Here is a 27493-nt window from a genome sequence, read left to right on the forward strand (position 1 = left end):
TAATAATAATAAAACCAATTGGCAGCTGGGCAGTCCCTCCTCTCAGTCTGGGACACACTAGAGCAGCTGAAAGGTGGCAAAGCCTTTTGGCTCTTTGTAATCTCAGATTCAAGTGCTGTCAAACCAGATCGGGGTGCACAACATTTCATCAGGGCCCAGAGATGGCCCAGGTCATTTGATCTGGTCCCTGCTCTTGGCTGTTTCTCTGTGTTTCAGATGTTTTTTCCCAAGGAAGGGATACAAGAGGGAAGAGTTCCCTTCAGCTTGTGTGCAGAACAGCTGCTCAGCACCCTGGATGTAAAATCAGATCCCGCAGAAGCAGTAGCCCGAGGCTGAGCAAGTAATTCAGGGGAGATCTTGGGAATATATTCAGAAACAATGCAGAGGGATTAACCAGCCTGAGCTTCCTGCCTTTTCTCTTTGAAAGGGCAAGAGTTCATATCTGTAAGTCCTCCCTGGAATTTCTGCCTGCTCCAAGTAAACATGCACTGGCTGACCCTGACTGCCCCAAGAACTGGAAACCACAGCACACCCTCAGATCCTTTATTTGTGTCCTTGGCAAGCATACGGTTGCTGAGCTGGCACAACAGACAAGTTGATGCTTTTGCATCACATGGGCCAACACTGCAGGACTAAGCAGAACTGGGAAAAGCTTGAGTGAAGCCAAAGGCAGCAGTGAAAACAGACGATGGGCAGATCTCTGTGCCATGGCAGTGCAGGGATGGAGCCAACTGGATCACCAGGGAAGAATGAAACATGACACAGTTTCTGCCATGGCCCCTTCCAGACTCTCAGAGTCTACAGCACTGGTAAATTTGTTGTGCAGCCATTTCTGGCAGTACAAGGCCACTCTAAGCCATTTCTGGCTGCTCTACTATTAGCATTCATGGCAAGGATGGCAGGAGAGAGTGTAACTCACCTCAGCTGATGAGTATCCCGAGGAGGAATATCTGGACATGTCGAAGTCATCATCACTGCAGGGAAGGACAAGATACAGCAAAGAAGAAAACAGTTAGAGAGACCTGTATTCCCTCATCAGCCCTACTTTCTCGTGCCATGAAGCTGTCCTTGAGGCACAGAGAAGTTACATCAAGGGAGCCTGGAGACCAGCTTTCATCTGTGGCCCTCAGATCTTTCCATCACTGTGCTCTTTACTCACGTCTCTTCCTCCTTGTTTACACACACAGACCAGTGACGGCATATGCCAAAGGGCACAGTGAGGAAGAGTGTGAGCGGTCCGCAAGAGCGGTTTCAGCAGTAGTTAGCTTCAGTGCTGCACTCTGGCATGAAAACTCGCTTGCACTCTAATGTATATCATCTTATTAACAATTTGCATACCTGTCAGTATCCAGGGCTACCAGTGGCTTTTCATCTGGACTCTGGTCTAATGACGAATAGCCCTTATTGGGAACGACGAGCCTGAAATAATTAAATGTTGTCCGTTAACCACTCAGTAAAGCTCAGTACCACGATAGTCTAGGGCAAAGCTATATGATAGTTAGGCTTTCCCCATTTCACTTCCTTGCAAGCCCTCATTTATCGGTGAAGGTGTTTAAATGGGTGCAATTCAGAGGAAGTGAGCTGTGTCTCTGGGTAGCTTAGAGCAGTTTCACAAGGATGAATGCTGGACATGCTTGGGAACACTGGAAGAAAAAAATGTTGGGACATGCTGCGCTTCATTGTAGTGAACTTGTTTGTCTAGGACTGCTTGTCGTATCAGATTGCTAATTTTTGTGTTGCCTTTTTTTTTTCCTAGCAATGAGTACACGACACTAGCAATAAGTAAATAGGAGAAGGAGGCTAGGGGAAGGCAGAGGGTCAGTGCTCCTACTATTCTACTATTGGAAATCAGGGATGTGGTCTTTCTGCCTGAGTTCCTACTCAACCGTCCTCAACACAACACTTCTGAGGTCTCAATCCTAAATTTAGTAATATGAGCAACATGAGCTGGTGGGTGCAGTTTACGAGCCAGTCAGAGTAGCACTTTTTAAATCCCATTATTTTATAATGACTTCCACTTCATCAGAAGTGTTACAAAGGCTGATGATGGCTTTGCACCTTTAATTGCCTGAGAGTTTGTGAAACAGAATACACGCTTACAGAGCTTCTACAATAAAAAAAATGCATTAATACAATGGTATCTAGCTCACAACATAGTTCTTTCATGCACTTACATTAATTCATATTAAGTATATTCAGGTCCATACTTAAAATGAGATCAACCAAACTAAGCAAATGGAATAAGATTCTATATTAAGCATGTGGGAACTGTAAGAGTGATGAAAATCTCCTCGTTCAGTGGGTTATCTCAGGTTTCCTCCCAAATGAAGAACTGGTCCTTAACAACAAACAATGATGCACAATGATGCTTCACTAAGAGTTTGGGAACTATAAATCTAAAGACGATAATCCGTCTCATCCATGCTCCAGCTGCTCTCTAACTACCTGATATGTTTTTCCGCTTCTGCTCAGAAAATTTCAGGAAGCCATTACAATTTTAGCAATACAAAGGCCTGCCAGGCACTGAAGATGGGCAGGCTCAGGGAGAGTAAAGTATATAAAAAGTTATCACAAAGCAGATATATAGGTTCATGAGTAGTTGTAATCTTCTTACTGTGTTCATTGAAGTGCCAGATTAAAGAAATCAATTTTAAAACTGATGCAGAATTTCCAACCTGCTGCAGCAGGGGACTGGAGAAAATGGGATCCACTTGCAAAGTTCAATATCCCCTCTCATAGCACTCGGATGGTCCTTCTGCTCCTAAAGCATGTAGGAGAGAAGTCAAGAAGCAAAGATGTCTGGAACTGAAGCTGTGATCTGGCAGTAGCAGCTTGCGCACACAAATATCAGAAGTACTGACTTCCATTCTCACTCTCCAGTTTTCCGGTCACTGCTCCATATATACTCACTGACAGCTGTTATATATCATGAGTGAACAAAGCACTATCAGGGGATCTAGGAGAAGAACCCTTTGTGGTGCTATTTACTTGATTAAAAAAAAATCACTACATCTTTTTTTGAGAAATGTCTTTTTTCTTAGTAACACAGAACTTCAATTATTCTGCAACGGACAAGAACTGTGACAATGTCTCTGCCCCGAGCTAAGTCCTTCCCTCGCATCCTGATTGTCCTTATTCTCACTTCCCACTGTCCTTGGAACAATGCCGGGTAGCAGTCGTAGCTGCTTTCATCCACAGCTGGCTCATTATGAGCTTTTTGTCTTGGTGGTTTTGCTCACTTAACATGAAATATGTTATGATACAAATCTGAGTTTAGGTTATACTAAGAGTGGACTGCAATATCTGTCTGTGCTCAAGTGGTGCGGATGGTGTTGTGGGCTCTGCCTGTGCTCATAGCATGTGTGCCAGCATCACCCCAACCTTGTTCACATTTTATTTGCTCTTAGGGAAACTAAGCATGTTACTGATCCGGATCCTTTCACCTCTAAGGCTGGCTGTGTCCCTGCCCCAGGAGAAGACCAAATGGTGAAGGCAACATTCTAGAGGCTGGATGTCAGAAATTCATACATATAATCCAGAAGAACAGAAGCCTTGGAGAATGAGGAGGAGGTGGAGCAGAGACTACAAGAGGCAATGTGGTTTGCCTGAATGAAGCAAAACATATTTGATGAGAACAGCAGAACTGTTAAAAAGGGGGAAATGGCTTTAGCTTATTCTTCTCCTGCAGATACCAGAGGAAGCCAACAGTTCAGACTTAAAGAACAACTGTTACCTGGACATTATGCAGTGTATCCCACTGGAGTATACCCCATTACATTGCAACCATTATACTGTGAAAAGCAGCTGCTTGTACAAGCTTGTGGCATTTCTGCCTTCCTGGGGTTGCCCTGTCTGTGGCAAGACAGACCAAACCATTCTGAGGTATTACTAGGGCTGTGCTCGTACTGCAGCTTGGTTCCCAGAAAGCCAATGGAGCTGGGGGATGAAGGGCGTTGGCTGGTGAGACCCTGTGCCAGACACCTCCCAGCCATATGGGAACAATGGAGCTTGGCTACATCTGCTATGGCTGCAAACCTCTGTTTTGCAGATCCCAAGGGACGCTTCTAAAAGCCGTGTGAAAGTAACCAAGAAAGGTTAAGCTGGCAAGTCTACTGCCAACAGGCTATGCTTGGCTGTGGAAGGATCCACATGTCCTCTGAACAGCGCTCAGATGTCCACAAATGGAATAAAACTGAGCTGGCAGTTCGAAAGCTTTTGTCAACAGGTGTCAGTGCTTTGCTCTTCCCCACTCAAATCTTTCTTCTTTCCATCGGCAGCTCAGAAACAACCACCTCTCCAAGCAAAAGTCACTAATTTTACAGGTAGGCACCTGTACTTCTCATATTCTCCCCCTTACCATCTTCCTCCGCTCATTTCAGTGTTTCTAAATTTCTCAAGCAGCAAATCTGCTACCATTCCTCTCAGGAAGCTAGCATGCAGCCCACTGCCAAAAGAAATCAAGTCTTTCCAGCTTGTATTTGGGAGACAAGGAGGAACAGCAGGCATTAAAAACGCAGCTGAGAGGATTTGCTGAATTTCCTGCTGCCACGAAGGGCATGGCTCCTTTAGATGGTCTCAACAACCAAACACAGAGCAGGGAGCAAGGGAGTGTATTCCAGCAACATTGCAGGAGCTTACAAATAAAACCTGACAAAGTCCTGGCATGATTTATGACTACTATTTTGGGTTTTGGAAATTAATGTGAACAAGGAACCTCATCTGTCAGATGTGTTGCATACAGAGAGGCTCTGACCTGCAGCTCCTGTTCTACTTAGTATATGGTAATCTATGCAACTTTCTGATTCATCAGTAAACACCCAGCATTCATGTAGATTCTTCTGTCATTTTAAATGATGTCCTCCACTAAAAACTGCCACCTTTCTAGTAGCATGCAAAGCGTGCAACGCCGTGGGCTCAGGGGGGTTCCTGCCTCCTGAATGCAGGTAAGTAATACACTGGTGTACTGAAGCTTGCATGGAAAAAATAGAAATACTCTAAAAGAAAGTATTCAGCTAGGAACATCTTTGTTTACAGCGGTTTGTAGTACTGTCTGATACTGTCACACAGAGATGTGCCAAAGCAGCTCCAACAAAGTATGACCATGCTGTTCAAAGTTTGGAGGAGGTGTATAGCAAAGCATAGAGAGACGGATTATTTACAAGCTTTCATTAAGTAAGTCAGTATGGGGAAGGGGTCATCATCAAAAAGGAGCAGAGGAACTACTGTGATAAAAGCAGCCAAGGCAGAACTAAGCTCTAAACCAGTTTGTGTTACGTGAAGCAGCACCGTACCTCTCCTGCTGGCAGGATTACATGTTACATGGGGCTACCCAGAACATGCAAGACAGCCATATCAAACCTCTGATTTCAGCCAGGCTGCGCTGCATCTGCATCCTGCAGGCTGCACTGTCACTGGTCCTGGGCTCAGCTGTCCTCGCATCTCCCCAGAGAAATGCAGTGCAACACAGCACAGAGCGTTTGGGCCTGACAGCTCCGGGAAGGGCCATCGCTGTTTTTGCCGTGTGCTTGGCAGTAGGCAAATGGCAATGAACATCGTCCTTGCCCATCCCAAGGCCATTTGGGATTGAAGCTTAGAGCATAGCTGAGTGCTTCTCCAGTCCTTTACCTTGTTCGTGCCATCACGTTGTTCTTCTTGGGTTGCTGATTAACTGGGCTTCCCATGTTGCCGTTCTTCAGGGAGCCCTTCCGAGCCAGCTCCCTCTGCTTCTCTGCAGATGGGATACAAAGGGGAAAAGCAAAATTAGGGCAACAGCTTGGTGGGCCACCATACAACAGCTGTAGAAACCCAGATTTGACAGTGGCAACAGGCAAAATAGCAGAATTAATAGCAAAGGACATAAGCTCTCCATCTCCCAAGGAGGGACACTGCAAAGGCCAGATGAGCTGTGTCTCATTGCTTCCAAGGTCACCAGGGGCTAAAACTAATGTACCTTGACTCACAGCAGCTTGTTGACAACACCACACTAAGATGGTCACAGAGCTTCTGGATGAGACTCAGCTGGGGCAGAGAAAGGGCACAGACCTTGTCTCTATCTGCATCCGTCTGCTGCATGGACCCTAAGACTGTGCTTTGTGCTGGGCAAGGGAATTTATCCTTCTATCTTTTCTCCTCCTACTGAGGCTGCCCCTGAGGGGCCCAATGGGGCTAGAAAAGCATCTCCATCAAAGCAGCACCATCATCTAGTGTTAGTCCAACCTAGCTTGACACAGGCCTAAGTTATTACTGTTTCCCTAGACAGCAACTCACCAGACTAACACACCCTACAGCAGAAAATGTTGCTGCCTTCCCTGCTTCTCCTCCTCACAACCTGTGATGTCCCCCGGGTGTCTTTCTCTTTTATCTCACATTTGATTCTCGGGAGCTTGCTTGCTTTATTTAAAAAAAAAAAAAAAGTGAAACATTTTGCAGCTGTACTTTTAAACAGCATATTGTTTGCTTACATTTTCAGAGTATGTTCTACTGGTTGCTGAAATGTACCTTAAAACACAGACAGTACGTCAAGCTTTCTTTACGTATTCAGTACAAGAGGGGATTTAAATTAGCTTCTCCTTTAGGAGAGATTATTTCTCTTAATAACTTCTCACAGAATCACAGAATCACAGAATCACAGAATGTTAGGGATTGGAAGGGACCTCGAAAGATCATCTAGTCCAATCCCCCTGCCGGAGCAGGATTACCTAGATCATGTCACACAAGAACGTGTCCAGGCGGGTTTTGAATGTCTCCAGAGAACGAGACTCCACAACCTCTCTGGGCAGCCTGTTCCAGTGTTCGGTCACCCTCACCGTAAAGAAGTTTTTCCTCATATTTAAGTGGAACCTCCTGTGTTCCAGCTTGCACCCATTGCCCCTTGTCCTGTCAAGGGATGTCACTGAGAAGAGCCTGGCTCCATCCTCATGACACTTGCCCTTTACATATTTATAAACATTAATGAGGTCACCCCTCAGTCTCCTCTTCTCCAAGCTAAAGAGACCCAGCTCCCTCAGCCTCTCCTCATAAGGGAGATGTTCCACTCCCTTAATCATCTTCGTGGCTCTGCGCTGGACTCTCTCTAGCAGTTCCCTGTCCTTCTTGAACTGAGGGGCCCAGAACTGGACACAATATTCCAGATGTGGCCTCACCAGGGCAGAGTAGAGGGGGAGAAGAACCTCTCTTGACCTGCTAACCACACCCCTTCTAATACACCCCAGGATGCCATTGGCCTTCTTGGCCACAAGGGCACACTGCTGGCTCATGGTCATCCTGCTGTCCACTAGGACCCCCAGGTCTCTTTCTCCTACGCTGCTCTCCAACAGGTCTGTCCCCAACTTGTACTCATACATGGGGTTGTTCTTGCCCAGATGCAGGACTCTACACTTGCCCAGATGCAGGACTCACCACAGGATCAAAACTAGAATTCAGATCCAAAAGCTAAGCCTTCTGCTGGTATGCAATGTCCACGCTGTACTAATACGGCCCTGCCTCCAGCAGGGACAGAAGCCCATGGATGATGGGTTTTCATAGAAACTGACATTCAGTTTTCTGATTCAAACTCCTTCCTTGTCTCTTGTGGGAAATCAGTTGGGTTGAGTTAGCAATTAGCCACAAAAGTTGAGCTGACTGCCCCAATCTCTTCCTGCAACTCAAGGCAAGGCTTGGAGGGAAAAGTCGAGCGTGGGGCGAGTAAGGCAGGAAAGGGCCTGGTTAAAAACATTCTCCAGAGTGTGAGAAAATGTTGAGAACTATTTTTGTGGCATTCCTGAATAACAGAGATTTACCAGACTGCTTTCTGGGGAACCTGAAGAGTGACTTTGTTTTGCTTCTGCTTCCCCTGTGGTGTATGAAATGTGCTGATATATTTATTCTCTTGCAGATTTTACTCCCCTTGGAGAGAAAAGCACCTTTTCCCACTTGTGGGAAAGCGGTGTGCCTACCAGGGCATGCAAGTGCAAGGTGAGCCTACTCTGTCCTTTCCACACAGGTAAGAGCAGGTGGACACATGTCCAAGGCTGCCTTTTTTTGAGGGACAAATAAGCAGCAGAGATGCCTAGAGATCATGATGATGAGTATGGCTGAGGAATCTCCAGAGAAGAGCGCATACTCATATAAACCATTGCCCAGCCCTGCTCCTGCTGACAGCAGAGGTGAATAAATGCTCACTGAACTTGGCACGAAAAGGATCGGATTAATAACTCTCTGGCATGAGGAACAAAGAGACTGATACAGGATTGAAGTCAAAACCTTAAATCAGAGTAACTTCTCAGAACTGGAACTTGCAAATGCATTGGTTGTCTCTGTCTCCAGAATAAAAGGCTGGTATTTTGCAGGCAACGTGAATTTTGTTATTCAGACACTGAGGGGTAAAGCGGGGTTTTATGGAGGCAAATGTTTACAACTCTAAATACAAACCAACTTCCACCTATCTCCACCAGAAGCTCCAGCGCTGACCACAAACACACAGCGCTGAGACAAGCTGCCGATGCTTTAAGAGGCTGTATAACTCACAGAAGGCACCTGCCTCAGAAACAAGGTTTCATTTTCTGTCAAGGCAGTTAAGGCCTGCCTGAGCCTTTTAAATTAACTGGCGCACTCTGCTTTCTATCACTTGCTCGGTACAAGCACTAATGCTCTTCTCCAACTCAGATTACTCATTCGGCTGATGAATCTGGACTTTCACTAAGTGTCTTCTTCCTCCAGTAGGTCTCTCCATAACTATTTCTATGCTATTACTGACTCCTGTTGCAATGTGCGGGTCTGAACTATAAGAGATTTCCTATTTACCCCCTTCTTTCACTTACTTAGTGACTTGGAGCGAACCTTCCCAACACAATGTAAGTGCGATAGGAACATCCGTGCCTGTGCCCCCAGACAAATTTCTTAAGCATCAATCAAGAGTTCATCTCCCTCTTGAACGCTATGAATCCTGATGGCCAAAATGTAATGGCTTCCAGGGGAAATGGGAGGCCTACTCAGCCCTGGTGTGTTAGGACAAGCTCCTGGGCAGTGGTGGAGGTGTGCACGAGTCACGTCAGGCTTTGAGGCAAGGAAACCTAGTATTTGAGCCTTACAACTATCATCAACTACTGCTACTTCCACCATCACCCAAAGGAGATGTTTGTGTGCCAATCTCCTGAACTAATTCTGCGCTATGAATTCCAGCCATGTACACCAACCATCAGGTCCATCAGAATGGGGGAAGGAGGTTTTCACTGCCCATTTTCCGCTCAGTGCTTGCTTCTGGCGTAGCAGGTAGAGTTTGTGAATCCCATTTCTAGATAGTGAGCTCTTTCCCAGGCTTCCAGCTCTTTTGGTTTTGGCCACCAGATGTTTCTTTGAAGGCCAGGGCCTCAAACTTTAAGTACCTAAGCTCCTTCTAGAAATAAGATTGATTTAGGCATTTCTGAAAAATCTTAGTTTCAGGGTCTAACATTTTCACAAAAACCTGCAATTTCACAAATTAAAGCTGTTACAGAAGATAACACTAAAAAGAAGGTGAGAGAAGGAAGCACAACCTAGCCTTGATAAGTAAATGGCATTTTTCTTTAAAGTCTGCCTCATACTGGCTGATGCTACACCCATATGAGCACGAATCCTAAGATCACAACCCTCCACTGACCCAACTGTGCTAACCTTTGTGTGAAACCTGGGAACTATGCACCTGGGCAATTCTCAGGGAATGAAAAACTAAGATGCTCTTTCCTTCTGAGTCATCCTAGACTCTCCGATATGGTAGTCAAGTATTCCTCATTGGACTTAGATGAGACCTGTGTTTCCACACTTCTCCTCCAGCCTCAAGGCCACTGCTTAGCTTGAAACACCTGGGGCATGGTCCCACCAGAGAGGATAGGCATAGCTTGTCCTCGGCACCTGGCAGTTTCTGGCACTGGCTATGAAAAGGCTCTCCATGTCCAGGACTGCCTGTGCTGCCTGCAGCATTCCAGTATGTGCGATGAACTTCCAGGAAGGCAACGCAGCTTGATGGAAAATCGATGCTGATCCTACAAAACTGCATAATTCTGGGCAACTCTTGGGTGCCAGAAGAATGAGGAAGGATTAACAGGAACTCCTGCCAAATACAGAGAAAATGGGACATGCAAGAACAAATGAAAAAACAGAAGACTGTGATTTCTAGCCACTGGTTATTTTGTGCCTGGTGAGTTTGCTGTTGGATGACCAATGAAAAGCTAATACAGCAGAGATACAAGATGAAGGACAGAGACTTGGAGATGGGGAAGCCAGAATAAAACAAGGCTCCTCTCCAGCTACTTCAGAGAAATCACTAACTGCTGGCAGTAAAATGTAGCGTAACAGCAGAGCTCCAACGATGCTCTTTACATGGCATTTGCAAGTATTTGAAATACGTTGTTTAGCTTTCATTTCACTTGGCTGCTCTACTTTTTACCATTGTACCTAGTGAAATGCTCACGCTTGTGGTTTGTCACCCCCTTCCCACTAAGTGGTCATGGGTGACTGAGCACACTGCGAGTACAGGTGTGATGGCTTGAACAGACAATCACTAGCAATACCAGCAGGGCCGGTACGGCTCGGGGAGAGACAGCTTTAACCAAATCCAGGCTCCTACTGGCTTTTGACTAATCTTCCACACAGACACTTCCTTGAAAAAGCACGATAGAGCAGAGGAGGTTGGGAGGGCGTGAAGCAGCCTGCGTGTGCCTTTGACATTAACAAGTATGCTCAATTAGGAGTCTGAAGATCCTGTCTAATCATTAGTAGGGCTGCTGTGTTGGGTTATGTATTGGGTCTGTGTGGCAAGGTTTTGGTAGTGGCAGGGCTACAGGGGTGGCTTCTGTGAGAAGCTGCTAGAAGGTTCCCCTATGTCGGATAAAGCCAATGCTAGCCAGCTCCAAGTCGGACCCACTGCTGGCCAAGGCTGAGCCCATCAGCAACAGTGGTAGCACCTCTGGGATAACAAAGGGGAAAAGGTTGGTGTGCAACAGCAACAGCAGCCAGAGAGGAGTGAGAATATGTGAGAGAAATGACCCTGCAGACACCAAGGTCAGTGAAGGAGGGGGAGGAGGTGCCTCAGGTGCCGGAGCAGAGATTCCCCTGCAGCCCCTGGTGAAGACCACGGTGAGGCAGGCTGTCCCCCTGCAGCCCCTGGAGGTCCACAGTGGAGCAATTATCCACCTGCAGCCCATGGAGGACCCCATGCAGGAGAAGGTGGAAGCCCAAAGGAAGCTGTGACCCCATGGGAAGCCTGCGCTGGAGCAGGTTCCTGTCAGGACCCACGGACCCATGGAGAGAGAAGCCCACAGTGGAGCAGGTTTGCTGGCAGGACTTGTGACCCCGTGGGGGACCCACGCTGGAGCAGTCTGTCCCTGAAGGACTGCAGCCCATGGAAGGGACCCATGGTGGAGCAGTTCCTGAAGAACGGCAGCCCATGGGAAGGACTCCCGTTGGAGAAATTCATGGAGGACTGTCTCCCGTGGGAGGTGCCCTACACTGGAGCTGTGGAAGAGTGTGAGAAGTGCCCCTCATGAGGAGGAAGGAGCCGCAGAGACGTGTGATGAACTGACCGCAACCCCCATTCCCTCCCCCTGCGCTGCTGGAGGAGAGGAGGTAGAGACAATTGGGAGTGAAATTGAGCCTGGGAAGAAGTGAGGGGTGGGGGACAGTGTTTTAAGATTTGGTTTTATTTCTCATTACCCTACTCTGATTTTCATTGGTAATAAATTAAACTAATTTCCCCAAGTCGAGTCTGTTTTGCCTGTGATGGTAAGTGGTGAATGACCTCTCTGTCCTTATCTTGACCCATGAGGTTTTGTTACATTTCCTCTTCCCTGTCCAGCCAAGGAGGGGGAGTGATAGAGCAGCTTTGGTGGGCACCTGCTGTCCAGCCAAGGTTAACCCACCACAGGTAATCTACTTGGCTCCATGCTTGAGTGGAGCAAAGCAGCATTAGCTTCTGTTTCAGTGGACAGCTTGGAGAACACAGGCAGCTGTGCTGTCAGCCTGACCCTCTGAGGAATTTGGCTGTACCAGTTCCACTTAAGCTAATCCTGGACATTGCATCAGAAGAGGAACACGTGGAGCGGCACGTGTGTGTGTATGTGAGGAGGGGTCCAGGATCTTTTTGACACCACTATACTGCTCTGAACAGCAGGCGGGACAGCCTTTCGTCTGGACCTGCCAACCACATCACATCTCACCCTCCTTTCTTGTGCTCCTTGTCACTTCATCTTTAAGACGCTTTGTCCCCTTATGACATTGAGATTGTTTAAAGAAAGAAGATGAATCTGCTCAACGACCAAGCTGCTACCTTTGTGCAAGCCTCACGATAGCCTGTTCTGCTCACTGACCCCATCTGAGCCATTCATCATCTGCTCCAAGTGTTGCTTCAAGGTGAGCTCTACTGGTGACAAGACAGTAGCCACAGAAGCCCATGGAGCTTTCAGTAAGGCAGGAATAATACCTAAATATAAAGGAGCAAAGGAAATGTATGCTGCAGACACAATCAGGACCATAACTGGCCCAGCCTTGCGTCCTGTCTGGCAATGGTCTCGTATTATAGCTGCACGCAAAGGTCCTCAGTAAGATGGTGCCCCAGCATGCTAAGCACCCAGCAAACCATCCCTGCCCTGGCGTGCTTTCGGGCAAATAACTGCATGCTGACAAATTAAGCACAGGGAACCACAGGGAACCTCTGCTAGAGAAAGTCGTGTCTAAGTTGAGAGGGGCTGAATTCTGCCCTTACCACTGGGAACAGCCACAGCCCTAATGAGTGATTTCAGGCACTGCTGTATTTCTTAGTGCAATTTAAAATGGTTACCCATTCAGCTGGCTGGATGTGTTTAGCTGCTTTATGATGAGGGAAAATAGTAACAGAGCATGTGAAGCAGAATGGACTTAACATGAATGTGTCTATGTTAGAAACTAGACTTGAATAAATCCTTACAATTACTCCTCTGGTTTCAGTGTTTAAATGAAATCATAACCAGTTTTAATAACGTTTTCCTGTTTTCTAAAAAGCTAAACAGCTTCTTTAGTACATGTTGCTACGTGGGGGGGCATTGGTTTTGCCTACACTCTGCCCCAAACCAGAAATGGCAGAAGTAGCCATATGGTTCAGTCTCCTGCAGAACTGCTCCTTTTGCGATATCAGCCAAAGCAGACAACCCAGGAATTTGGTGAACATCACCCTGTACTATGCTGAAAAGCTATTTGGAGAGTCAGATCACCGCAAATCCACGGTTCCCATTTGTCACAAGATAGTGAGTGACTCTGGCTATGGTCAAAGTGGTTTAGGATGCCATCGCCTCTCACTGCCACCATGCTTGACTATGTGCATCCCCCTCAACTGAGGCAGCCTGACCAGCACAAATGCCATTCAGTGGCAGATGTGGCTGATTTGTTTCCTTTGCACTGTGGGTTGGTAGCACCCAGATGCTGACTGCTCCTATCTCTTTGCTCAGAGCTGCTGGCTGAGCTTTGCTAACTCAATTGCTTGTGAACCTGCATGACCAGGAGGAGTCGGAGCTTCCTGCTATGGGGACATTGCAGTGTGGGTCCAAGGGATTTTCTGCAGTGGGAAGACAAAGGGAAATTAATCTGTTGTGACAGAGTTGTATTTTTCCATCTTCAAGGTCTATGAAATGAGATTTTGGGATGTATGTGCCTCTCTGTCCCCCATGGTCAGCCGAACCATTTCAGAGGCTGAGAACTGCAGTGATTCCTGGATGAATTCTACCTTCTCAAGCAAGCCGAGAATTTAAATTGCACAGTAAATAAAATTAATCTGTCTGTTCAGATCCTGCTGAATGATCAACAGAGTCGTGAGCAAACAGAGGAAGAAAGAGTGAAGTGCTGACTACAACTTCCACTTCAAGCCCAAGTCCTGATTTCAGCTCACTTGCATTAGCTCAGGGACATTAGCATGCATCTGGTTAACACTGAAATCTTCACTACCTTTCACCTCTGACAGAGAGCATTTGTCAGCGAGGACTGTGTCACTTCTTGGAGACATTTCAGGGTATGTACATCAATAGGGGCTTTACTCCAGGCTGCATAGAAAGGGAGGTATGAGCAAGCTGTGTGCCGGGGTCACGCTGATCCTGGTGAGGGCTGTGCTCCCTGGGGAGATCTGGAGAGTGTAAGTGTGACCACGTGGCTATGCCTCCCTGCATAGCAAAGAAAGGCAAAAGAAAAGCAATTTTTACTCAACAGGGGTAGCAGAAACAAAAACGATCTGCCTGCAGCCAGCTCCCTGCTCTGAATACAGGGAATATGGTTTCAAGCTGGTACGCGCTGGGCATCAGTATTGGTTATTCAGGACAGGCCATCTGAATCAGGATTGTTTCACGCAGCTTCACAAAAGACTGTTCGTATAAGCAAGGGTCAGATAGCTAAGTCATCCAACTACCAACCTGGGCAAGACACAGTATTTTTAGCTGAAGTATGTTATTTTTGCTGATGCAGCCAAACTTGGGGAAATTAGTGAACTACGTCTAATTGTGAGAACTGGCTAGCAAGAGCAGGCATATAAATCTGTCTTCCAAGATCCCTCTTAGACCAGGTTTTAAACATCCAAGTAACTGCATTTCCTTATGTTTTGTTGATCTGGCTGCTGCTCGGTCCCTTTGGCATGGTTGAGAGCTGGCACAAACACCAATGGGCTTTGAGCGGTTTTAAGCTCCCTTCACCTCCCAAGAAGGCCTGATCAGACAAAGAACTGGTAAATGACCTAGGGAAATGTTTACATCCCTTATGCAAGGATGCAGCTCTTAACTTCTCATACAGGAGCTACTGCCACAAGCAGTCAGTGCACTGCATGCACAGCAACGCAGGGCTCATTCTGGGGCAATGCTTACCTGCAGTGCCGCCTGCCCAAGTCACAGAGATGTTTCTGATGGCCTGGCTGACGTTACTTTTTGCATTTCCCTTCAGAAAACACACACCAAACCGAAGTGCCACGCTATTTCTCAGCACAGAGAAGGCAAATGAGTGCTCTGGTCCTGACCAAAGCTATCATCTACTTACACTGCAAGGACCTCCAAAAAGTGGCTTTACGTTCCAGCAGCATGTCCCTATCCCCTAGATACACTATCCCAGCCCCAAAACTCATTTATCAGACCTTCACAGAATCACAGAATCAACCAGGCTGGAAGAGACCTCAGGGATCATCGAGTCCAACTGTTGCCCTGACACCACCCTGTCGACTAGACCATGGCACTAAGTGCCATGTCCAGTCTTTTCTTAAACACATCCAGAGATGGCGACTCTACCGCCTCCCTGGGCAGCCCATTCCAATGTCTAATGACCCTTTCTGAGAAGAAATGTTTCCTAATGTCCAACCTGAACCTCCCCTGGCGAAGCTTGAGGCTATGTCCTCTTGTCCTATCGCTAGTTGCCTGGGAGAAGAGGCCGACTCCCACTTTACTACAACCGCCCTTCAGGTAGTTGTAGACTGCAATAAGGTCACCTCGGAGCCTCCTCTTCTCCAGGTTAAACAACCCCAGCTCCCTCAGCCGTTCCTTGTAGGTCAGACCCTCCAGACCCTTCACCAGCTTGGTTGCCCTCCTCTGGACTCACTCCAACACCTCAACATCTTTCTTGAAGTGTGGGGCCCAGAACTGGACACAGTATTCAAGGTGCGGCCTCACCAGTGCCAAGTACAGAGGGATGATCACTTCCCTAGACCAGCTGGCTACACTATTCCTAATGGAGGCCAGGATGCCATTGGCCTTCTTGGCCACCTGGGCACACTGCTGGCTCATGTTTAGCCGGCTGTTGATCAGCACCCCCAGGTCTCTTTCCGCCAGGCCGCTTTCTAACCACTCTTCCCCCAGCCTGTAGCGCTGCATGGGGTTGTTGTGGCCCAAGTGTAAGAGCCGGCACTTGTTCTTGTTGAACCTCATGCCGTCCGTTGGTCTCGGCCCATCTATCTAACCTGTCCAGATCCCTCTGTAGGGCCTTCCTACCCTCCAGCAGATCGACACTCCCACCCAGCTTGGTGTCATCTGCAAATGTACTGAGGGTGCACTCAATCCCTACCTCTAGATCATCTATAAAGATATTGAACAGCACCGGCCCCAGAAGAGTGTGATAATAGGAAGGAACGACTTCTCTGCTTAAATCCGCTATTGGGCTTTGATGCGTAGGAGAGCAGGGCACCCAATGCAGTTAGCCAGCTAGCAAAGAAAATCTTATGGCTGTAAACTTCAGGGAAAAAAATTACTATTTTGAACACAGAGCATTCTACCTCTTCATGGCACGATATAATCGCGAATCATCTTTGTAAAACAGTAAGCTGTATTTTACAGCTGTGAGAAACTGTTTAACTGCTTTAAGTCAAAGCCACACAGAACATCTGTGTCAGCAGGGAACAGAACCCGGATTCCTGGCTCCCAGTCCTCTGCCTGAGCTGTCTCTGCAGCCACTTTATTTAGACAGGTTGCGACTATGTAGCAGCAGGCAGCAATTAATCTCTCTTCATCCTCTAACACCTTTCTGTACTGATTTCAAAGGCCCCTATTGCTGCAGTTCCCAACTCACAAGAGCATTTTGTTGTGATTCCGCCTGTGCTTTTTCACTTAATTTTTAAGGATTGAGACTTTTATTCCTAATGGCTGCAAGACAGTGCATATAAACATTTCAGTCATCACTGTCAAAGCTGGAATATACGAACAGCATCAGTTTTATTTAAATGGTTTTTTTTTCCATCTTTCACATTTACCTTCAGAAAGGGATTTATCTGGTATTTTTGTGTACTTTTCAAAGAATATCTTTCCTGCCAGACAGAAGAACAAAGTTAGATACCTGGGGAAGTGTTTGCATGCTCACAAGCCCAGCTAAAAAGTTTCAGTTTATAAACTGAACTCTACAAAATATAATCCATAAAACTGAGCTACTCTCTCCCTTGAAATACTTCAAAGGGTCAGAGAGAATTAAGTTATTTTACCTGGAAAGAACTTCTGCAATGCCCCCTCACCATTTCTACTCAATTGAACACAGGTTTAAGTCAAAGCCATTTGCTTGACCCTGCTGTATGGTGTAGCAGACAAAAACAAAAAAAAAAAGAAAGAAGTCTGTTAAGTGCAACTTAATTCTCTTCATTTAAATAGCTCTCTTCATTTAAAGCATCATTTATGCTAAAGGCGTAATCTACCAGATAAACAGAGTTAATATTAGTGCCCACATCACATTTGTTATGGGTCCTGACGTTCTGTGAAGAAGCATTAAGATCACTGATGCATGTATAAGTGTGATGTGTATTTAGGGGAGTAAGAGTACAAACTTGCTTAGCTGAATACTCACAGTCTTCGGTTACACAGGAGATCATCACATAGAGCATATTTTTATAAAAAGCACTTGAATAGAGTCTGACATAAGTAGGATTGAACTGCATACACACTTAATCAGATGTACATGCTTCCATGAGTCTAAAATACACGCTAAATGACTGGTCTATGGCAGAGAGCACGTTTTACAACCTGTATAAACTACAGATTTAACTTATTTTTAATATGCTGTCATTGGGAAAGCTTTCATTGGCTGGCAGATACTACTGCTTGGAATGACTTGTTGAGTTCCCATCTAGTAGCCAAAGGAAATAAGGACAGAAGTGCTAATGCCACAGGCAGCACGTGAGCTTGGAAGGGACTCACAGCTCGCTGACTCCAGCGTCCTGCTTGGACAGGACCCTTGGGCTTTTCTTGTTCCCAGGACTGTTCCACAGCAGACAGTTCCAGCCGTGTTTCTGACTTTGATTTAGCAGCAAAACGTGATATACTTGATCCATTCTGGTTAATCATCTGCTGCATTGGGTTTCTACAGCCCTATACATTCTGTATTTTCTATCTAATAAAATGAAAGCAGATGGACAAAGGCAACCAGGCTGATGAACATGCTGAATGGATGGATACTCCTCACCCCATCATGCTTTGAGAAATCCCTGCTCTGCAGTGTGATACCTACTGTTTTCTTCCCTGGAAAAGGGAAAGAAAGATTGTTACTCACTTAGCACGTCACCCTCCAAATATTCTGCTCCCCAGAAGAGGACTTTCAGGCATTGTTTCACTAGACGAATTGCTGGTTTACTATGAATCTTTATGGGAGAATAGGATATGTACAGCCCAGGGTGCCTCTTCCTGCTATTCAGTTTACCAGTCCCAGTCCTGGGTGCTTGGATCAGCGGCGGCTCAGCCAGAGAGCCGTCCCACGCAGCAAACCTGCTCCCTTAATAGGATTACTGACCTGATCTCTCCCTTAGCGAGACAGCCATTGTCTGGGAATTGGACAAACAGCCTTAGAGCTCAATTAGTTATTTAATAAGTTTATGATTAACCAATCTGCTGATTAAGCTTTCATTAATTAGGTTGGTAGGAATTCTGTTTCAGACAGATACTGGCCCCTAATTCAATACATTTCCTCTTGGAGCAGGGTTGGGGATCTCTGTGTGAGCCCTTCTGTGCGGCATGCCCCAATACTTCTCTCTCCTGCTGCAGAAGTACCTGCAAAAGCTGTCTGGGTGGCACCTGGGGCTGCTGCCACATCACTGGGGCAGCTCAGCACTGCAGCCCCGTTGTTATACTTGGTGCAGCCCAAAGGCTCCCACTCCTCTCTTCTGAAGTCTCGCCAGACGGTGCAGAGAGAGGCAGGCAGGGTTTATCTAGGGCAGCCGCAGAGCTCACAAGTACAGTTTCAAAGGGCCCAGCCTGTCATTTTGATATCTATGCTGCTCTCATCTGGATTCAGGTGGGTGGCCCACCTCAGGGAGGAGCGGGAACTGCTTTCCTCTTGCTCTTTGCGAAGAGTTTAGAGAAAGCTCATGGCTCCCTCTCTGGCTCTGTCCTTTGCCGCATGCTCTGAAGGATGGGGCTCACTGAGTGCTGCAATCTGTTCCTTGTAGGGTGCCTCGGCTGAGGGGGCAGGATGCTGCCACCTTCCTCCTCCAGCTCGGACCCTGCTTTAGTAGAGAAATCAGAACTGGGCTCAGGGATTAGTCCCAAACTATCATAAATGATTAAACCCCTTCCCGTCCTCAAAGGATTCCCTGTCTTCTTTCTCAGGTAGGGTTGCTATCTGTCAGTGTTAGCTAGTAGAGGATGGCGGAGGGGTGGTAGGATGCCGTTGCCAGCTATTTTATGGTCCTTAATGTCCTCCTCCTTCCAGGTGCAGGGCTGAGGGTTTGGCAGAAGCCTTTTCCTTCCACCTCTCAAAAGGACTAATGGCAAAATACAGCCATGCCTCAAATGGCAGAGAGAAACGAGACTGGCCGGAGAAAACTTATGTCCCTGCTGAAACCCCTGAGGAAGGGGCTTGAAAGACAAGAGGAAAGACCAGGTTGCTGGCTGCAGCTGCTTTGAGTGCTGCAGGAGGGGAAGCAGGGCTGGGGGATGAGAGATGTCATCCCAAGTTGCAGAGCCCAGCAGCTGGAAATCAGATGTGTGCACTGCTGAGCTGAAGCCTCTGTCAAAGGAGAGTCAGTTCCCGTGGCAGGGAGAGCTCAGAGGGACTCTGGGAAAGCCTGACTCACGCTGAAGATAGAGAGCAGTAACGTACAGGTAAAAATGATGACAGTTCTTAATATAGAACTCCGACGTCAATGAAACACGGTTTAGTATTTTAATGCTGATGTATTTTACACCTTTGTGACCCTTTGTCAGGACAGCGCGTGGGGCAGCGATGCTCAGAGGCAGTTTGCAAACCCAAGCTGTCAGGCGCCGGCGTGCCCGCTCGGGGCTGCGGTTGTGGCACTGACACCCCAGCGCTGCTCGCTGCCGGACCGCAGGCAGCCCCGAAGGAGAGAGGACGAGTGCCGAAGCACTGCTGGCCTGAGCGAGGTTTAATGCTGCTTTTGGGGGGACTGTAAAAGGGAGTCTAGGCGAAGGGGAGGCAGGTATAACCTAGACTCTGAATTCAGTCAGACCCCGTGTTTCACTCCCACATCACTAATCTCGCAAAGACTCACGTTTCTCTGTCTTGCCACAGCTAAAGGCCTGATGAGATCCCACTGACTGGCAAATGAGCCCACCTCCCCCAAACAGCAGGCAGGGGAGGTTTCCCACCGCCTCCCAGCTGCCTGCTCTCAACACCGTAGCTCCAAATGAGATTGCTGGCAATGCTGCAGCCACCGAGTCCCTGTACCTGACCCACTCTCCTAAATGACCCAGTGAGGCAGAAATTCTGGCAGACCAACGTTTTTACCTCCCTCCTCGATGGCCAGCTGTATGCACTGAAGGGAGGAAAAATCCCAGCTTGGCTTTGTTTATCAAAACACCATTAGCTAAGGATTTTCTACAGCATTTCTAAGACAAAAGGCAGGAGACAAGCAAAAGTAATACAAGAATTACTGTCATTTCTGTGCCTCTCACACACCTCGGTCAGGTTTGTGTTGGGTTACAGCGCACACATGTTCAGCTTCACTTGGCACATACGTATTTGTGAGCTAAAATCGCCAACTGCATACGAACATAAGGCTTATTGATGTATAGTTACCTGTTTGGCTGCCCAACTGGAGCTGGAGGAGAGATGAGAGGAACAGAAGAGTTGTTAAAGAGTAGAAGAAAAGAGGAAAAAAAAAGCCTGGGGGTCTCAGCAAGCAGGGCTTTATTGCAGTAGCACTAAGGGACTAATGAGTGTGTATAGAAGACACGTAGATCCTTGCCTGAGGAAATTAAGACAGAAAACAGACTGTGTATAAGGAGTACAGGCAGTTAAAACTGTAGGTGTTTCAGTGATGTACAGTTCCTCTTGGTTCCAACTCCAGGTTGAATTATCTTTCAATAATTAAGATTTACAACAGGCTTTAACTTGTATACACAAGTGAAGCACAGCGAAAGCAGGTTGAATGTAATGATGAAAAAGAAGAGTGAGGAGGGTCAGCTTTTTTTCCCTGATGGAAACTTTGCCAGAGTCTGTGCTAATTCCAATCCCCTTTAAAGGACTTTATAAGAAATGACATGCCTGCCCTTCAGCCAGGTGGTGCTGCCGGGTGGACAGGCAGAGGTGAAGGGGAGGGAAGAGGGGAGATGCTGGCTGGGTACCGCACATCTGTTGATGGAGTGGGCAGCAGGATGTGCAAGGAACAAAACCCTACGGACTCCAATTTAGAGCAAAAGACGTGAGGAAACGGGGGTGTTCTCTTAAGGCACGGTGGGATTTCAGAGAGCCTTTGCAGAGATACAAGCTTACTTTGTTTTTCTTTTTGCTACACATTTTTGTAAAGAAACTAATTTGCCTGTTCATAATCTGTTTTGAATCAAGAACATAGATTTCCATTGCCACCCGACTGCATGCAGGGCTAGTAGTATCAACTGTTGTCTTTTTTGCCTCATTATTTCTCTCCATACAAGCCTCAGCAACTTTTAAGTCATATCGCATCTCAAATTACCCCAGGGACAGAAAATAAGAGTGACAGGATTATCTGTCCTAGAGACAACTTCAGTGTGGAGCAACATCAGAAACTCTTTGAACGCACGGGCTGCAGGAGATGGGGAGTGGGAATGAGGTACTGGTTCCCCTGAGGAAAGAAGTTCAAGGAAGTGCAGGAAGGATGAAGGAGCCGTGGTGTGTGCACACATACACACGTTCAATAACTCTCTCAAGCCTGGAATCTCTTTCTCACACACAATATGCTGGAAAGAACCTGGCTTTTGCTAGGACCCAAACAGAAATAGCTTTAACACTCAGATTTCCTGACAGTCACTCCATCCCACCGATGCTGGCGCTCAGAAAGGACTGGGAAAAGCTGTGAGCAGAGCAAAAGGGTGGCAGAAAATACTCTCTGCTTTCAACAGGCCTTTGTGGCTGCTAACAGCTGCACTTGCGAGGTGGATGGAAGGGCAACACCAAGCTTTGGGGAATAAAAACCCTTTAACTTCTCTCCAGGGCTGCACCAGTCGAGATGTCGAGGAAGCCCAGGGACTAACAGCCTTGTCCTTTCCAGGGATGGCACTTAAGCCAAAACTGGGGGGCACTGGGATCTGCTGAGCTGTCTTCAACAGAGTCTCTCCTTGGGCAGCACGTGCATTGGGGGAACAAGAGGAAGAATCATCATTTTGCGATCACCAAAACACAACCCAGCAAAGCCATCCAATTGAGAAGACACATCCTGACTTGGAGCCCACAAGGATAAAAAATGAGGACAGAAAGAAAAACAACTCAAGCTGGCATTTTTCTATCCCTTGCATTTGTTCCCCGGGTGCCTTAAGTCACATTGGCTCAGCCCAATGACAGAAACAAGGTTTCCTCCTACAAGGTCTCCAGGGTCCAGTAGAATAAAAGGGAAAGCAAGCTGCACCTCCTCTCCTGACTACACTGTGACAAAGCTGTCAGAGCAGCTCTGATGGTGTCACCTCTGCAGCAGTGTCTGGTGGGAATGGCACAGAGAGTCATCACTCTTCCACATCCCTCTGGAGAGGATGGTATTGGAAACCAGAGGCAGAAAGTCTTTTCTTCTGTAAATTGCATCAATTTGATGCTTAAAACCAGTGAATTGGAATAAATGAGAACCCCAATAACATGCCTCTGCTGTTTCTATGCTGGTGAGGGTGCTTTGCAGCAGCAAATTCCAGTAATACAGAGAGATAAATTTGGGGGCTAAACCTACCACACTTTGCTCACTGGAAAGGCCACGGTGGCTGGGACAGTGACCAAATGGTTTTCTTACTTCACTTGCAGTGTTAAATGCACTCTGCTTACTTCGGTTGACCTTGTGAAAAATCATACTTATGATTCACTGCTGGCTCCATAATCTGATTATCTGCAACAGACCTCATGAAGGCCAACCAATGTCTACCAATGACAGTGCAAGGTGCTGTGGACCTGGCAAGGCATCACCCTGAGAGAGCTTCTGTTTACCAGGTACATCTGACAGTCTCCAAGTGAAGCCAAAAATCTCCAAGTGAAGCAACAAAGCAAGAGTCAGTGACTGGGCAGATGGTGACGATGGGGCACTCTCCCTCTGGAAATCTCTGAGGACCAAGGCCACGACTTGAAGTCACTGGGGTTACTTCAACACTGCTGGACTGGCACAGGGATCCATATGCAGCAAACCCCAGAGGCATTGAAGGACTGCACCGAAGAACAGGTTTTACAGCGGTGTCTGTTTACAAATCATGACATGCCACTACTTACCCTTTCCTTCCACCTAGTATAACCCAGCTTCTTCCACAGAGAACAGCTCAGAGTACGCAACCTTTCAACAGCCCTGTTTGTTAACCACTGCTAAGGGCCCTCTTGAGCACTAACTACACGATGAGTACTCAGGAAGCCCAAGTAAATAATTTGTTGAGGTGAAGGACCGGAAGAAATGTACTCACAAATCTTCATTTTTAGAACCTCAAATATTCTCTGCTTAATTTTTCACAATTCTGTGATTTTGCCTCTGGATTACAGAGCTGGTCTGTGAGGTCTGACAAGTTGCTTTTTTGTTGTATCCCGCCTTTGAGAAGTTTTAGCATTGTTCTGTAACCTTGTTACATGTAACAATCAACTTTTCATAAGCATTTCTCTGTTCCAAACTCCAAGACCATGAAAGAGAATTTATTTTTTCTAGGCTACAGACAACACATCAGTTTGCTCCAGACCAGCATTTATTTTTCCCAAGGCAACCTCCACACTTTTTAACAGTTTTGAACATCTGCCCACTGCCTCCACTCCTGCCCTAAAATCCTCATAAGAAGATCAAAACAGTGTTTTTCAAGTTATTAAAGTAGTAGACTTCATTCTCCAGGATGGATTTTAACTTTCTCTGCTTAAAATCCATTCCCCTGTCCCACAGAAAAAATGCATGTGATGCAAATGGGAAAAAACATGGGATGGGAGGATTCATCTGCTTCTTAAAATTCTGTTCTTCCTTACAATTATTGGTGGCATGCAGCAGGCAGGGATCTGTGTGTGACAGCCAGCTTCTGGGTCATGATCTTTTCCTGCAAAGTCCCCTTAAAAATCCGAATTACAGCAGCAAAAAATCCCTCTGCCAATCTAAGATTTAAGTGCCTTTTTCAATGGCTGGCTGAAACATCACCAGTGCCAAGAAGAGCTCAAACTGGTCTACGAAATGGAGGTGTTGTACAGCCGCCTTAGCAGCTGCTTGATCGTCACCTCTGCTGCACCTCACATGAACACGTGCACAACCACCTTGCATTTGGTTCTGCTTTGTAATATTCCATTGCTACAGTCTATGAATGTCCTTGTTTTGCTAGGAAGTAGTGGGTACAAGAAATCAGCTGCTTGCTGGTACTAAAAGATCACTCAGCATTGAGAACCATGGATAAAATGCAAGTCAGGAAACACATCTGTAAAAGAACAAATTTCCCTAGCTGTGCACTGGAGTCAGTAAGAGATATAAGCAAAGGAGAAAATTAGTTTTAATATGCTCTTAAATTCAAACACTGTACAATCGAGGAGGTTTGGTGAATTAAAGAGAAAGAACAGAGAGCAATAATTAAAATTTAAAAAGAAGAACATTTGTAACGGAGTGAAAAACAAGTAGAAATTGGGTTTCTTGTGTTTATCAGTGGGCATACTAGTGCTCATGGAAGAGGACTGCTTTGTGCCAGTGGATGCAACTTACATAAGTCTATGTCTGCAAATCCCACCATGTTTGTGTTGGGAACACAAGAGATTAACTTGATAGAATTTATATAGGCTTTTTCAGTAGCGAGTAGAAAGTGTATGACATCTAAAAAAACAACTGGAGTCCTAACCAGGAACAGGACCACAGGACACTTCAAGTTGGAAGGGATCTCAGGAGCTTTCTAGCCCAATGTCCTGCTCAAAGCAGGTTCAGCTATGGGCTGCTCAGAGCTTTATTCAGTCAGGTTTTCAAAACCTTCAAGGATGGAGATGGACACGACCTCCATGGGAAAAGTTTCCCGGTGCTTTATTGTCCTCATGGCGAAAAAGATTTTTCTTACGGTGATTAAGATGAGAAAAGAAACAGGTTAGGAATGAAGTGCCCACTAGCTGCTACAGGCAATTTACTGCCAAGTCAGGCATGTTGATATCATTCCTCACTAGCACAGAGGAAGTTTCACACGAAGCTTTTCCATTCTTCTTACAACTCTCCAGATTATCCTGGTCATGTCCCATCTGATGGTCGCTACCAGGTAAATGCAGATGGCTGGCACTGTCTTTTCCTCCTTTACTCCTGCCCTTTTCCCTTTCTCCTTCTGCCCTGCTGTGAAGCAGAGGAGGTTACACCCTGGTTGTAGGTGAGATGAATGTCCTGTAGGCTCCCCCAGAGATGCTTCAATTCACCCAGTCAATGACACCCAAAGCAGCCACAGCCTTCTCTAATTCGGTCATGACACTACTGTCTAGGGAGGTGGAAGCTCCGGGGTACCCATGAATTTTTAATTGCAGATAAAAAGAAGAACATTAGCAAAAAAGGAGCTAAGATCACCTCCTTGTGTTACTGATCATACCCTTTCAATGAAGGAAAGCAAAACCCAAAGGACTGTCCAAAGGACCCAAAGCCAAATTGAAGGACTGATGTGTATCGTAGCTCTTCTGCACATAGGAAGAAGTGAGTTGGCTATGTGAGCTGGGAGTAATTGAAAACACAACATCTGTCTGCACAGATATAACTACGTCAAAGTTTTGCTTCGACATTTTGCTTCACCTTCTGCCCCTCAGATCAGAGGCTGCATAAAGCCACATTTCAGCCCGGCACTTAAAGCATTCAGGCAGAAAAAGGAATTGAACTTCAGTCTTCCACGTTGTGGTTGAAAGTCTGTAGCAAAAAAGGCACAGCTGTTTTGTGATTTGAGCCTCCCAAACTTTTTATAGCCAAAACCACCTTGTACATTAGACATGAATTTGTGAACGGTTTCAGAACAACTAATTCCATATTCTTTCAGTGAACTTACATAAAAAAAAATAATGCCAGGGTTCACTAGGGAGTTTAAGCCCAAGATACTTGTTTTTTCTTTAAAAATTGTAGGCCAAACCTGAAAATCTGAATTTTAAAAGCGCCCTCCATTCTGGACTCAAACTACCCATGCCTGACCGCATCGCTTTAAATATTAAATATGCTAGCCTTGTTCAAGACATATTTTTAGCACAGTGTTATTTAATATGCCAAACATGGTTTCTCAGATGAACTTACACAAAGTACAATTGTCTCACTTGTACTATTCGTCTCTTCTAGCAAGCTTCTAGTCCTACAACCAGTATTTAAAATAAATTACAGTAAATCTTTCTTTTTCAAAAATCTGCTCTTATTTTTGGGCTGGGTAGTGATGGGGACAGAGAGGGGCTGTTTTCTGGCACAGAGCAGCTGGTGTTACTTGGGAGGTCCATTGCAGCGAAGGGGGTGCCAGCAGCCTGCAGCTCTGAAACACCTGGTGTGATTAAACTTTCTTCTCGTAGCCAGCTCACCATTTACTCATGGCAGAAAGCACTTTCAAGCTCATGAGCTTCAGACTACTGAGCTAGACAGAACTGCATCATTCCTCCAAGAGACATCAACATCTGCTGACTTGATTGTACAAATTTCATAGCAGTGAGCAAAAAAGAGGGTATGTATGTTGTTTGGAAAAAGTGGGGATTGTCTTGCATTTAGAGCAGAAGGTAGAAAAAAAATCAAAGTTATAGCAAATATAACATGATGGCTTTGGGTTTACAGTAGAATTGCCTTAACACCTTGTAGAGGATTTATTTTATTGTGCTATAAACAGTGGCACTTTACAAGACAGAGTTGAAACAGTTCCCCATTCACAGAGGCTTAGACTGGATCAATTCAAGCTCCTCTCAAGGTAAGCAGCAAGTGGGGGGAAAAAAAAGCACAGAGTTAAGAAAAGAAAAAGACTTGGGCAGAGTTCACAGGTGAAAGGGACATGAAGAGGAAGGCAGGAGTCAGTGAGAGGCAATGGCTCAGCTGTGCAGTCTTAAAAAGCAAGGATGGATGATCTCACTGATATGGAAAGTGGGAGGAAGCCTGGGAGAGGAGCAGTTTGCAAAGCAGAGTGGACAGAACAGGAGTCTGCTACTCATACTGCACTGAGGCTGGAGGCAGAGGTGAATAGATCGCAACAGTTACACAGGAGAAGCTGGAGATGACTCTTTGAGCAAATACATGAAGACTTGGATCTATCTGCTGGGAATGCACTTGTTACCCCTCCTCTACCCTTGTAACTGGACCTGGAGAAAGGACACAGATGTTGTCTATGGGGCGTGCTTTTTCTGTATGTTAATTTAGAAAGAGGGTTTGAGGAATGCTCAAATGTTTTAAAATCTGATGAACAATTCCCAGTCTTCCTTCTGGAAGAAGCTTCAAAAAGGGGACTACAGCTATTTTGCACAGTATCAGACTGCAATGTCTCATTTCTATGAACGATGCAATAAATGCATACCCTCAGCACAAGCTATTCATCCATGATTCAGGCAGTAATTAAAGCTTTTTGAATGTTAGTTGTGTTTAACAACTGGAGAAATGGGATCAGACTGTCCAATTACTGCTGTGACTTTACAACTTCAATAAAATCTTATCTCAGTAAATATGTGGCATCTATAAAAACAGCTTTAT

At 46.2% G+C, this 27493-nt stretch overlaps 1 protein-coding gene across 2 annotated transcripts in view; it reads right to left on the reverse strand.

The window, feature by feature from the left end:
- The window catches only part of FAM219A (family with sequence similarity 219 member A), a 106665-nt gene that overhangs the window by 10714 nt on the left and 68458 nt on the right, over positions 1–27493 (reverse strand). For both annotated transcript variants that reach the window (XM_068422633.1, XM_068422632.1), the window contains exons 3-5: positions 5626–5728; positions 1339–1419; positions 920–974 (exon numbers count right to left, since the gene is read on the reverse strand). In XM_068422633.1, the coding sequence (XP_068278734.1) occupies positions 920–974; positions 1339–1419; positions 5626–5728 (239 nt within the window). The remainder of the gene's footprint in view (positions 1–919; positions 975–1338; positions 1420–5625; positions 5729–27493) is intronic.

The sequence above is a fragment of the Nyctibius grandis genome, chromosome Z (genome assembly GCF_013368605.1).
Source record: "Nyctibius grandis isolate bNycGra1 chromosome Z, bNycGra1.pri, whole genome shotgun sequence".
Taxonomy (NCBI): domain Eukaryota; kingdom Metazoa; phylum Chordata; class Aves; order Nyctibiiformes; family Nyctibiidae; genus Nyctibius; species Nyctibius grandis.